General features: G+C 40.2%; 1 protein-coding gene across 2 annotated transcripts in view; it reads right to left on the reverse strand.

Annotated features, from left to right (window-relative positions):
* Window positions 1-238: 238 nt before the first annotated feature.
* Window positions 239-13,324, reverse strand: part of LOC125230000 (fibroblast growth factor receptor 3-like) — a 186,009-nt gene continuing 172,923 nt past the window's right edge. Inside the window, exons 13-14 of one of the 2 annotated variants that reach the window (XM_048134907.1) lie at window positions 1,663-1,874; window positions 239-861 (exon numbers count right to left, since the gene is read on the reverse strand). In XM_048134907.1, the coding sequence (XP_047990864.1) occupies window positions 596-861; window positions 1,663-1,874 (478 nt within the window). In that variant the 3' untranslated portion in view covers window positions 239-595. The remainder of the gene's footprint in view (window positions 862-1,662; window positions 1,875-13,324) is intronic. The other variant, XM_048134908.1, reaches the window with a different exon arrangement.

Genomic DNA, 13,324 nt, shown 5'->3' on the forward strand with positions numbered 1-13,324 from the left:
GTGACATTGCGGTGACAGGTTGCCAGCCTCTCGCCTACGCCACAATTTAACCCATTCTTTAGTATGTAAATAGTAGATTTTTAAGGTTTTTTTCCTCAAAATGGAAATACGTCCGACATTCAGGCGCGCTAAGCGCGCTTTTCAGTAGACGTAGTCACCTTACACTGACTTGCGTACTTGACCCTGTAGTATCGGGCGCAGCCTGACATTTAATCAGGCGAAGCGCGCCCTTATTTTTAGCAGCGCACTAAACTCTGTACGGTCAGGAGCAGCGCTCTTACACTCGGACCGGACAGTATACTTGACCTTATAGGGTCTGGTTAGCCCGACATTTAACAGTATGAAGCATGACCTTCTGGACGCTTCATGTCTTCGGCCGTCAGTCAACGCCTTTAGACAATATTATTCTGGGCTTACTGTTTTGAGCTCTGACTTTGGCTCTACGTGGATCTCAGCCTTCGACTATTTTATTAGCGGTGGCTTACGCCACATTTCACGATTTAGGAGTTGCTTGTGGAAATGGAAACAATTTTTTTTATATATTGACTATATTAACATTAAACATGTCCTATTCTATCTTGGTCTATGGCAGTGGTCACCTCTCGCACTCATCATCATAATCGCAGTCGTCCGGTGGCGGGTCTAAATCCAAGTCCGACAGGTCGACGTACAGTTGCTTCTGCTCATCCAGTTGCCGCACGATCTGGGCGAAGGTTGGTCGGTCGGTGGGCGAAGGCGCCCAGCATTGGACCATGAGTTGGTAGAGGCGGGGGGAGGCGCGGGCGGGTTTCGGAAGGCGACTACCGGCGGCGAGGAAAGGCGGGACTTGGTGGTTGCTGAGCTCCGCGTAGGGGAAACCCCCTGAAAAAAAATTACTATTACGAATTGAAAGTTGTAGCACTTCGAGCGGCAAAGCCGCTTTTTGATTTGAATATTCGATTGTTGTGGGAGAGATTGATGTACATATTGTATATTGTTCAGGTAATAGGAATTTCAATAAGTGGGGATGAACAGGTGTTGTAGGTGTTCAGTGTTGTAGGTTATTGTAGACGCACTGTAGATAATAACATTTATTTATTTATTTATTTAAACTTTATTGCACAAAAAAACAACTTAATGTACAAAAGGCCAACTTAATGCCATGAGGTGAGGCATTCTCTACCAGTCAACCTTTAACCTTAACCTTAACATTAACCTTACCGTAAACTTGAAATACTAATAGCGTGTGATATTTGAAAAATCTGTTTTGTAGCATAGGAACTATATTTTAATGGCAAATATTCAATAGTAACACAGTAACCTAATTACTTACAACTTACAAGAATAGTTTCAGTAAACAATGACTAATTCATGGTAATCTTAATGTTGTTTACAGACGAACAAAGTAACCCAAAATTGTCCCGGTCATGCGGGGGAGGGGGGGGGGGGGTCATGGGGGTCAGGAGCCTAGGTTGGCCATACAAATAGACCACGTGACCCTCCCTCTGGGGCCTGGGCCTTTACCACGTGACCCCCCCCTGGGCACGAAGCTGGATCCGCGCTTGGTCCCGGTTTGACAGTAAATTATGGCAGTAGTATTTAATGTGATTTTATTGGCTTCTCAGGGTAAAACAGGAGAGTCTAAATTAAATCTATTTCTAATTATTAGTTACTAATACTAACCTAATGTAGCGATTTCCCATAGCAACACGGCGAACGCCCAAACATCGCTAGCGCTGCAGTATTGCGCGTGTAATATTGCTTCAGGCGCCAGCCATCTTAGAGGGACTGGTCGCGCTCTAGTGTGGACATATACTCCGGAACGGGAGAGGCCAAAATCGGCCACTTTGAGTGTCCCTGCTCCGTCGACGAGGATGTTGCGGGCTGCGAGGTCCCTGGAAATTAAAATTAAAAGGGTTAAATCCAGATACTGTAAAAAAAAAATTTTTTTAATTTAATTTGTTGAAACTTAAGGTATTTTCAATGTTTCATCAATGTGTGTTAACATTGATGAAAATACCTTAAGTTTTCTAGCTCTTTTAGATGGAGCGCGCTAGCACGCGATACAAGGTAGATAGTGAACTGGCATGCGATTTTAATTTAGTTACATTGCGGATGCGGACTATTGGGGTTAGGTGAGTAGGTACTGTAAGTAACCTAACCCCAACAATACATGACCTGATGTAAATGATCTGAAGGACGGTACGACGCGACGAGTAGTGAAGATCTCCTAAGGGCGACCCCTCGAGGGCTTGAAGTGGCAAAGAATTGACAAACACAAATTTTGTTTATAAGTTGATCCGTTTACACGAAGAAGTAAGAAGGCACTTACATACAATTTAGCATACTAATCAATCAAATACAGCAATCTAATGAAACTCGCATGCGAGTTCATGGTTCCTGTAATTGGACCCTTAAATCGTGCGTTATTTTGATAACAAAATTAAAATTTTGGATAACCCGCCGACATAGTGGACCGATTTTAATAAAACATGGCTAAGAACTTGCTAAAAACACAGCACTCCCGACTAATTCAGCTTTGAAGTAAAAATAAACTAAATCTAAATCGGTTTATCCGTTCGGGAGCTACGATGCAACAGACAGACATACAACACACACAGACAAACAGACAAAATATACAAACTTATAACACCCCGTCTTTTGCCTGTGTGCTGACGGGTTAAGAATTTCACCACCCCCTTTCTTCCCGTGGGTGTCGTAGAAGGCGACTACTATGGGATATGGGTTAAATTGTGGCGTAGGCGAGAGGCTGGCAACCTGTCACTGCAATGTAACAGTTTCGTTTTCTTTCAACCCCTTATTTGCCAAGAGTGGCACTGAAGCTTTAGTAGTTTCATGTGTTCTGCCTACCCCTTTATGGGATACAGGCGTGATTGTATGTATGTAATTTGCAGTTTTGTATCCTTCTTTCGCTTCTGTTTAGTTGAAAATCTAAATTGTATTTGTTTCTTCATTTTAAAACTCGACCATCATTAGAGAAAACGAAACATAATCGCAAATTAATTTATTTATAAATTAACTCTGACCTTTTGTAATGAGCAAAAATCCTTAAAGTTATAATCAATTTTACGAGGGTATTGTTCGCTTCGTCAGTTGACGACAAATAACCTGTCGACCTATATCAAACTGAAATCTTAACACTGCTTACAAATACACCAAACAAACAATCCATAATACTAATATTATAAATGGGAAAATGTGTGTGTCTGTTTGTTTGTCGGAGCGACGGATTGACGTGATTTTTGAAGTGGAGATAGTTGAAGGGATGGAGAGTGACATAGACTACTTTTTATCTCACCCCCACTTCCCTAAAATGAGAGGTGGAAGTTAACGCAGTCGAAGCCAAAAACTAGTAATGTTATAAATGGAAAAGTCTGTGTGTCTATTTGTTTCTCCGTCTTTCACGGCAAAACGGAGCGACGAATTGACGTGATTTTTTAAGTGGAGATAGTTAAAGGGATGGAGAATGACATAGGCTACTTTTTATTTCTGTCTCACCCCCCACTTCCCTAAAACGGGGGGTGGACGTTGGTATGGAGCATTCCGCAATTTCCGAATTTAATGCAAGCCAAGCCGCGGGTAAAAGCTAGTTCACAATATATACGTTATTCAATTCGGCCTTGCTTTACTATTTATCTAAAATAAACTTTATTCCTTACGGAAGAGTCTTTAAACTTCTACAACTTCTATAAGACATCCGCTACGTTTCACATCTTGAGGAATCAAATATGGAACGAGCGCCTAGCAACGGTTGCCTAGCAACGTTTCATTATGGATGCGGAGTTTGTTATTATTTGTGAGGCGCCTTGTGAAATGAAAGGAGAATCGTGGGCGATATGTGGCGTTCAATGACTAAAGGGTCCATCCACTCGTTTGATAATTTGTGTAGTCTATTGTATGCAGAGATCGCATTTACGACATTCTTAGTGACTTACGTCATTTTGATGACATTTAGTATGAGATATGCACAAAAATACGATCTCTGAAGACGCCACAGGAGCGAAAATGCTAAAATGGAAAGGAGGGGCTCCTTTCAATTTGGGAATTTTAGTTAAATATATATACTAGTGTTAGTAAGTAGATTTATCGAAAAATAAATTAAAAGATATTGAGAAAAAATCTTTTAAATCGAGGTTCCGCTTTCGACTGTTTCCTCCTTCAAAACTTAATCAATCGTAACGAAATTTGAGAATCTGAATAACAGTGAAATAATTTGTGTCGGACCGTTGGCAATTTTTTACCAATTTTGAATACAACACCTTTTTACGCCATAATCAAGACCGTTTTTGGAAATGTTTGATGGGGTCTAGCGTGTTTAAAAACAAGAATATCAAAAAAAATCAAAACGGTCCGACATAGATAAAAAAATCTGTGTTTAAAAAATCACTGCTATATCTTCAAAAACCAGTGAGGAAATAGCCGAGAGGATTTGTATGGAGAATTGACCCCTTCTGTATCGTCTTAAAAGACAAAATAAACGTTAAACATGTCATGCACACTTAAAAGTCTTTGCTGAGGTGGCGTCGTTGATCGGGTCGCCACCTTCCCGAATAAAGGTTGAGGGAGGCGATGGCTGAGATACGCGTCATACTCGTGAACGGGTGCCGTCTGTGAAGACCGGTCTGTTTAAGCTTACTGGGGCTGTTATAACTTAGTAACTTTAATTCTAATTTTTATTAAATTAGGACACTTTGTTCGATTGTCGTTTGTTTCCTTTCTTTTAGTGAATATTTTAAATATATGATTTTGACTCATGGAGACCATATACATCTCTAAGGAGAATTAGATTAAGTAGATATACATTTTATCTTTAGTTGTGACATTTAGAGTCATTTGCACCTCTAAAGTAATTTTAGACTTTTTTTTTGTATTTGTACTTTTTATATTTAGTGTAGTTCTTGGTTGTAATTCGACATTTAGAGACCTTCTACATCTCTAATTAATTGTATAGAGTTAACTTTAGTTAGAACTTAGAATTAGTATATAATAGTATCAATTGTAATTTCAACTCAATTTTAAATATTTTCTAAATATGTACATGTGACGTGTAAAAGTGCCCCTGTGGCCTATTTGCTGAATAGATTATTTTGATTTTTTGATTTTTTTTGTTAGAGATTGTAACTGTAAGAACTGTTAAGGCAAATGCGCTTCATCTACAAATACGAAATTTTGTGCAGTAACAGAGGTAAAGATAACATTCTTATTGCTGCTGCAATGCAAGGGCCCTCCTGTGATGGAAAGCCACTTTTGCAATTAGAGAACAAGTCATTAATTTTCAGTGCTATATGACAGTGTATTCAAAAGTTTTTTGTGGTCCTATTATAGGTTCAGACGTAATACTATTAACAGTAAAACGCACCAAGTTTTGAATCATTAATTTATTTCCACGTAAAATGTATGACACCGCTTAGCATGACGCTCCTTCAATCCTGGGCTCCGCCATATTGCATTCTCGTCCACCCAACTGCTGAGCTGTCAGCTAGGAGACGTTCCGAACTACGCTAACAATACATATCGTCACTACTTTGAAAAAATCTCATATCTCACGCTGCTCCTCAAAGTTAAAACGCAGTAAGTCTATATGCATTCCATACATACTTACTACAAATTTCTTTTCATTGACAGACGAAGATACAAGTTTTTTTAAAAGTAGTGACGATATATGTAATTTAATTACCTATGTAGGTATCTAATGACATTTATGCCTCATAATTAATTTATTTTCCCCTCACTAGCTCGGAAACACGTGTTTTGTCCTTCAATACCAGCGGGTAAAAACGCATTTTATCCACTAGTGGGTAAAGTAATTTGACCTTGAATAAAGTCAAATTAACTGCTTTAAAATTGATAAAAGCAGGTAAATCTAGTAATAAAGATGATTTACCACCTGTGGAACTACTGGAAGCAGTGATAAACGCATTTTTTGCGTTGTAGTTTCCTCGCTATAATGAGGGGAAAAGTTTTGTGTTACACTCGGGTGCAAATGTATTTTACTTCTCGTGTGTTAAAAAACTCGCAAGTTCAGGATTCTATTCTCGAACCACTCGCTTCGCTCGTGGTTCAACTATAGAATCCTTTCACTTGCTCGTTTTTCAATTCCACACTCGGCGTTAAAATACAACTTTGCCCCCTTGTATAACAAATAACTATTATTTAATCTTTATGGTATAAAATTAACATAAAAAGTACATATTAGTAGTTAACTTAAGACAAATGAAATACAATTAAATTAAAAACTAATCTAAATTAATCTAAATTAAACTAAGTCAACTTAATATAATTATAAAGATATATACATAATATACATATATGCAACTACCTGAGGTCCCCCAAGTCCGTCCCCTGTGGAAGTATGCCCATGAGGCTGGCTACATTCCCTCGCTGAATAGCAATGCCAATTCTTTGGCCAAGGAATGAGCCAGCCCTAGGATCTCCCGAAGTCTCCCGGAGTCTTCTTTTTAAGACCCGGAAGAAGTTAAGGGCATCACCGCTCCATGGTCCCAAGGTTTCCACCGCAAACGCCGCAAATATGTGGTTTTGCAGGAGACCGGCATATTTGCGGCGTTTAAGAGCTTCGGCCGCTGCCGCCGCTTCGCCAGCCTTCCGTGAAGTGGAAGCTAGATGGGACGGCGCTAAGGTATCCACACACGTGGCATCCCATATAAGCGGCCGTCCCATCTGCCAGGGGATGAGCGTTATTCCGTCGGGCCTCTTGCCATCGTCGCGCGCCAGGCCAGGTGGTTCCAAAGTGGCCGGCACACCTACGCTAGCAAGAGCCCGACGGATCACGTCATTGAGGCTGGCATGGCGAGACAGGCGACCGGCACTCCTACGGCAGGAGAGGCCATGCGAGCCCAGGCTGTCTACTTGTGAGCCGCAGGGACAGCAGTGGGGGACAACTATTTCAGCACCTAGACGGAGGCCCACAGCCAGTCGGAAAGAATTATTGTCTAATAAAGTTGCGCAGTTAATAGAGGGCAATGCGTGGAGCCTAAAACCGGATTCGTGTTGGGTGGAGGCAAGTAGACGGGCTTTTTCTGTATCGGATTGTGCATTGTTAAGGAGCCAGTTCTGCACCTGATGGCAGAGTGGTTCGTCCCAAAGTCTTTGAGTGCCTTTCTCATTCGGCATGTCGTTGTCAGGGCAGGCCAAACGCCATGTATCTTCTGCTTCCGACAGGTACGCCACCTCGAAGTCACATAGTGACGGAGTGAGTATTTTACCTACGAGGGATAGCGTACCGTGCACGGAAGACAGGAAGGCGGGTAGGGCATCACTAGATATTTGTCTTATACCCAGGCCACCGAACCGTACGGGTAATGTGGCGTGGATAAATTGCCTGCTGTTAATATTGATATTAATTATTTTTTGAATTTTGACATGGATAATATCGTCGACTTTTTGGCATAGTTGTGGAAATTTAAAAAAAGAGCTGCATCGTATAGCGTATGTTAATTTGGGAACGAAGAGACAAAACCGAATGATAAAAAATGCCATATGTGACTTAATTTGTAGTAGGCGGTCCGAAAGTTGAGAGAAACGGTGAATTTGGGTATCAATATAGTCTGGAATTGATTCTTCGAAGACTGGGGCCCCAAGGAGATGAAGCAAGCTTCTATTTAGTAATTTATATTATTGTAATCTCATTAAAAAAAAAAAAGATACATGTAGAGCAGTTTAGCGGCCGGTAGGCAAGCATTGTTGCTAACTATTTATTTATTAAATTTGTTACCAAATCTCTGAAGAACGTAAAAAGAAAAGGCACAAAAAACCGCTATAAACATTATATTTTTTAAAACCATATGTTTGAAACAGCTAATTAAGAATCGGAATCAGTTGTGATGTGAAGAGTCCTTTATCGTTGCCATGACAACGGACCAAGCGTTCGGGGTCAATGTACCTACGGTGTTATTCTGGAAGGTGTGAGGCGACAGGAAATTGAAAGTAGAAAGTCTAAACGGAAATTTCTTTGATTAACATCCCGTCTTTAATCGTCAAGAAACTTGAAGAATATGGACATCCTAACTGATTGATTCATAATTGAAATTTATATTCTTTGATAATTTTATTATTATGTACAGTCAACCAATTGGAATCCTAGGTCACTGTAGTACTATGTCACAGTGACGTTATAAATCAGATTGTAAGAAATCTCTTACTGCTTGTCATTTTGACATGGTTGTAGAGTGGCCTAAAGTTCCAATTGGTTGACTGTACTAGCTTTTGCGCGCGGCTTCGCTCGCGTTACATTTTAAAATTGTGGCATGCTCCATACAAACTTCTTCCCCCTATTTTAGGGAGGTGAAAGGTTAGAAAGAGACAGAAAGTAGCCTATGTCACTCTCCATCCCTTCAACTATTTCTACATAAAAAATCACGTTAATTCGTCGCTTCGTTTTGCCGTGAAAGACGGACAAACAAACAGACACACACACTTTCCCATTTATAATATTAGTATGGATTTATGTATTTATACGTATTGTATTCGGTTTTAGAGTAGGGATGTATATTATGTGTAAAGATATGTTGATAGGTACTTTATATATATGCCGATGCACTTTAGTTGTGTTTGTCTACTATTTCCTATTTTCATCTCTCTGTTATTCTAAGGTTAGCTGGAAGAGATCCCTTATAGGGATAAGTTCGCCTTTGTACCTCTGTTCCTGTAAACTGTATATGAATCTGTTGTACACAATGAAGTGATTACTGCTACTACTACTAATTAGTTAGTAATAAGGCCCCCCCCCACATGTAGCGTCTCGCGAGCGTAGCGTCGGGCCAACTGTATGGAAACGCGTCGCCAGGCTAGACGCGGCGTCAGGCTTTGCCCATAGCTGGGCATTAACTCGTTAATCCGTTAATCGTTAATTAACGAAGTTAACATTTCGATTAACGGATTAACTTTTAAGTTAACTTGAAAAAATGTTAACGGACTCGTTAACTTCCGTTAAATTTCTCCGAGTCCGTTAATCGTTAATCTAGTAGGGCACAGGCGCCATCTGCGCTGCGAAAAACACGTTCTGAACGCTACTATAAAAGCCCGAAGTACGGCAAATCATATCATAATCATAATCGACATCGGTCGATTGCTAAAAGTCCGAAATATTACCTAAAAAAGTATTCTTCACGTGGATTTGCTTTTACTGACTTTGATTCGGTGAATCCTAAGCTTTACCATGGCGACTGTTGTAGTGATAGGGCAGCAAATTCGAGCCCTATTTACGACCACATTCGCTTCCCTAGCCTCTACCGCCCAAAGTGCCACAACAGTCCCGTCACCGCCAGCATCTTTCCTGACACAGCTCTTGGCAGTAGCTCAGGCGATCACTGCCTTCCACGTGCAGTCTAGAGTTCAATAGGCTAGCTGTACTTCGGCCTTTTACAGAAATGTAATACGTTATAGTGGATACTGATGCAACTAAATATTTAAAGAAAAGTTCAATTTTTTCACGTGTTAACGGATTAACGATTAACTTTAACTTACGTTAAATTTGTCGAAATGTATCGCTTTAACGATTAACGAAGTTAACTTTTTTAGTAACGGATTAGCGATTAACGAAGTTAACTATTTGATTAACGGTGCCCAGCTATGGCTTTGCCGTAGATACAGTTGGCTAAGCTAGCGTGTGTGTCGTTGTGTTCGGGAGCTACGATGCCACACACACACACACACACACACACACACACACACACACACACACACACACACACACACACACACACACACACACACGCACGCACGCACGCACGTAAGCACGCACGCACGCACGCACGCACACTTGTAAAAATACGGAAAACTGTAGCAAAGCTGTTTGATTCTGGAAGTAAAATTAAACAAGCAACCTTCAAATTTCAGAATAGGGCTGCGGTATCAGCTGTATTTATATCCCGAGCCCCGGGCCCGTTTCACGGCGTTCTGGGAAAACCCGCCTACTTTCCTAGTACCAAAGAGGATCGAGTATTATACCGAGTTACTGTCGAATTAAAATGTGTAATCACAGTGCATATACTGCCATCTCTTGAACACAGGCTTAAAACTTAAGAACCTCGGTTTTGACAATTTGGCCCATATTCTTAGCTTGAATATGTTTTAATATGTCAAATATTAATATTAGCGCCATCTAGCTGTGCGTGCCCCAAAGGTGTAATGCCATCTAGGCCACCGTACCTTTTTCTGTATGGTACTGAGGTACGTTTTTTTCTTAGACTTTATCTGTCTATACGGAGTTATGTATGTCTTTGCTAGTACGTATTTAGGTACCTATATAATATATTTCGGATACCAGGTCATACACATTCATATATTTTTGACTTTTCATTCATATTTTTTTGATTTATGTCCTGACTCCTGAGTAGCGTCAATTAAACCGATTTGATTAACTAATATCGTCATCCAAGTACTTTCCGACATTCTTAGGATCTACTAAATCCATACTATAATAATTATAGATGGCAAAGTGTGTGTATCTGTTTGTTTGTCCGTTTTCACGGCAAAACGGAGCGACGAATTAACGTGGTTTTTTAAATATAAATAGTTGAAGGGATGGAGAGTGACATAGGCTAATTCTGTCTCTTTTTCACCTCCCATATCCCTAAACATGGGTGGAAGTTTGTAAAAAAAATTGTCCATTAATAACAACTCAGTCAAAAGATATTTCAAAAAAATCTTTAAAATCGAGGTTCCGCTCTCGACTCTTTCCTCCTTCAAAACTTAATCAATCGGAACGAAATTTGAGAATCTGAATAACAATGAGACAATCTATGTCGGACCGTTTAGATTTTTCGGTTAATTGTTACCAATCTTGAATATCACACCTTTTTTTGCGCCACAATGAAAAAGGCCGTTTTTGGAATTTTTTGATTGGCTCTAGAATCTTTAAAAAGCGGAATATCAAAAAAATCAAAACGGTCCGACACAGATAAAAATAATACCAATCTGTGTTGAAAATATATATCATTGCTCTATCTTCAAAAACCAGGGAGGAAATAGTCGAGAGCGTTTGTATGGAGAATTGACCCCTACCGTATCGTCTTAACGCGAGCGAAGCCGCGGGCAAAAGCTAGTTACCATAGTTACTACGGATCTTCTTTTCATGGGTTCGGATCGCATTCGGATCGGACATTGTGTGAAACCGGTCTAACACGTTAAAACATCATGTTAAAGGCTTTGCTCTCAAATATAAGAATAGGGACGCGGTATCGGCTGTATTATTTATATTTCGAGCCCCGGGCGTTGTGAGGCGTTCCCCGAAAATACGGCCCCTTTCCTTGTACATTGAATGTTTTGGAGTCAGATCAGGTCATGCGTAATTGCATATTCATTTATTCCTTGGTTATTCACAAATAATAAATAAATATATAGGACTTCTTACACAAAATGACTAAGTCCCACTTACAATGTATAGGCTCATCATGGAAACTTAGCGTTCGTAAGGTTAAGGTCGGTGACCGAATTCGAGATCAAAAACGTAAACAAACAAGTGACAGTCAAACCTACCGGCAATGGTTTTTAATCCCCGACGCAAAAACGACGGGGTGTTATAAGTTTGACGTGTCTCTCTGTCTGTCTGTCTGTGACATCGTAGCTCCCGATTAACCGATTTAGATTTAGATTTTTTTGTTTGAAAGCTGAATTAGTCTGGAGTGTTCTTAGCCATGTTTCATGAAAATCGGTACACGATATCGGGGGGTTTTCAGCATTTTAATTTTGTGGTTAGGTTATTAATATTGCTTAGATACAATACAGGGGTAGGCGATAGGCCTAACCTAAACCACAATATAATAAAGAGTACTATCGTACAGTATGGCCACTCCCGCTCCCCGCTGAAAGTGCCGCCCACCCCCTCTCGGTTACCTCACAGTTACCGCCTGTCAAAAACACGAACAGTCGACCTGTCATATTTCACTCATACAAGCATTGTACGCGTTCACCTACACGAGCTAAGACTGTGTGCTAGTAATGCGCCTCTTTCAATATTTTTGATCGCCAGTGTATCCATCCCCCCGCCTTTAAGAGACCTAAAATCCAGAAAATCATTTAAGATTCGATTTAAAAATATTCTCCTCAAGAAGCAAACAAATGGGATTCCATTCGGGTACTTGGTTGCAGATTTCAGAATATAATCTGGTGGGAACAGGCCCCGTAGCCGAATGGCATTTCTCCGACGCCAAACGAAAGCGATACGCCGCTGGCTCTGTCGCGCCAATACGCAAGCGCGATAGAGATAGATATCTACTAGCGCTTCGTTTCGTGAGCGTTTCGTGAGCGATTGTGCCATTCGGCTAGCCACCCTGTAGTCAAACTAGGCTTACATACTTGCGATTTTAACATTAACACTATCCAGAAAACATCACACGATATGCACATAAGATAACATTCACACTATATACACTGTACACTTGTTTCCATTTTAATGTTATAGAAATCGTTATTATATAAGTAATTATTTATCTATTGTGATTGTGACCTGGGTTCCGGCAGAAAATCAGTGCTTCGATCGAAAGAGCGAAGCGTATCACTGAGACCGACCCTTTTGTCCTGCTGCAACGCACACAGTTTGTATTTTCTTTTTCTTTTCTCTTTTTTGTTATTGTTTTTTTTTTACTGTCTCAATTGTATTTTACTGTTCTGTCTCTTTTTTATGTTGCGCCTAATTTGTGTGTTTTAAATTGTGTATTGTATTGTGTGTGTTTGCAGTCTGCCAAATAAATGACTTATCTATCTATCTATCTATCTATCTATCTATCTATCTATCTATCTATCTATCTATCTATCTATCTATCTATCTATCTATCTATCTATCTATCTATCAGTGTCCGAGGTGTGCCTAAACTATGTATTTGGCCTCCTCTGTTCGTTACGGTCAGCGTCAGCTCAGCCAGCGCGCGTCTTTTGTTTCAAAAGCTGTTTTTATAATCTGCGGGCGTAGCACATTAGTTGGATAAACTGTGCATCCCTATTATCGCAGTTACATGTACAAAAAAGACAGCCTGACATTATATCGTCTATCATGCGACCATATGCTTGCCTGCCTGATCCTGTCAATGAGCAACAAAAATATTGTATATTTGAACTTCTGTTGAGTATTAGATCCATACTGTGTGTTTGTCCTTATTTCACGGCAAAACGGAGCGACGTATTGATGTGATTTTTTAAGTGGAGATAGTTGAAGGGATGGAGAGTGACATAGGCTAATTTTTGTCTCTTCCTAACCCCCCACTTCCCTAGAATGGGGGTTGGAAGTTTGTATGGAGCATTCCGAAATTTTCGAATTTAACGCGAGCGAAGCTGCGGGCAAAAGTAGTAAATAATTGTAAATGTTCCT

The sequence above is a fragment of the Leguminivora glycinivorella genome, chromosome 10 (genome assembly GCF_023078275.1).
Source record: "Leguminivora glycinivorella isolate SPB_JAAS2020 chromosome 10, LegGlyc_1.1, whole genome shotgun sequence".
Classification (NCBI taxonomy): Eukaryota; Metazoa; Arthropoda; class Insecta; order Lepidoptera; family Tortricidae; genus Leguminivora; species Leguminivora glycinivorella.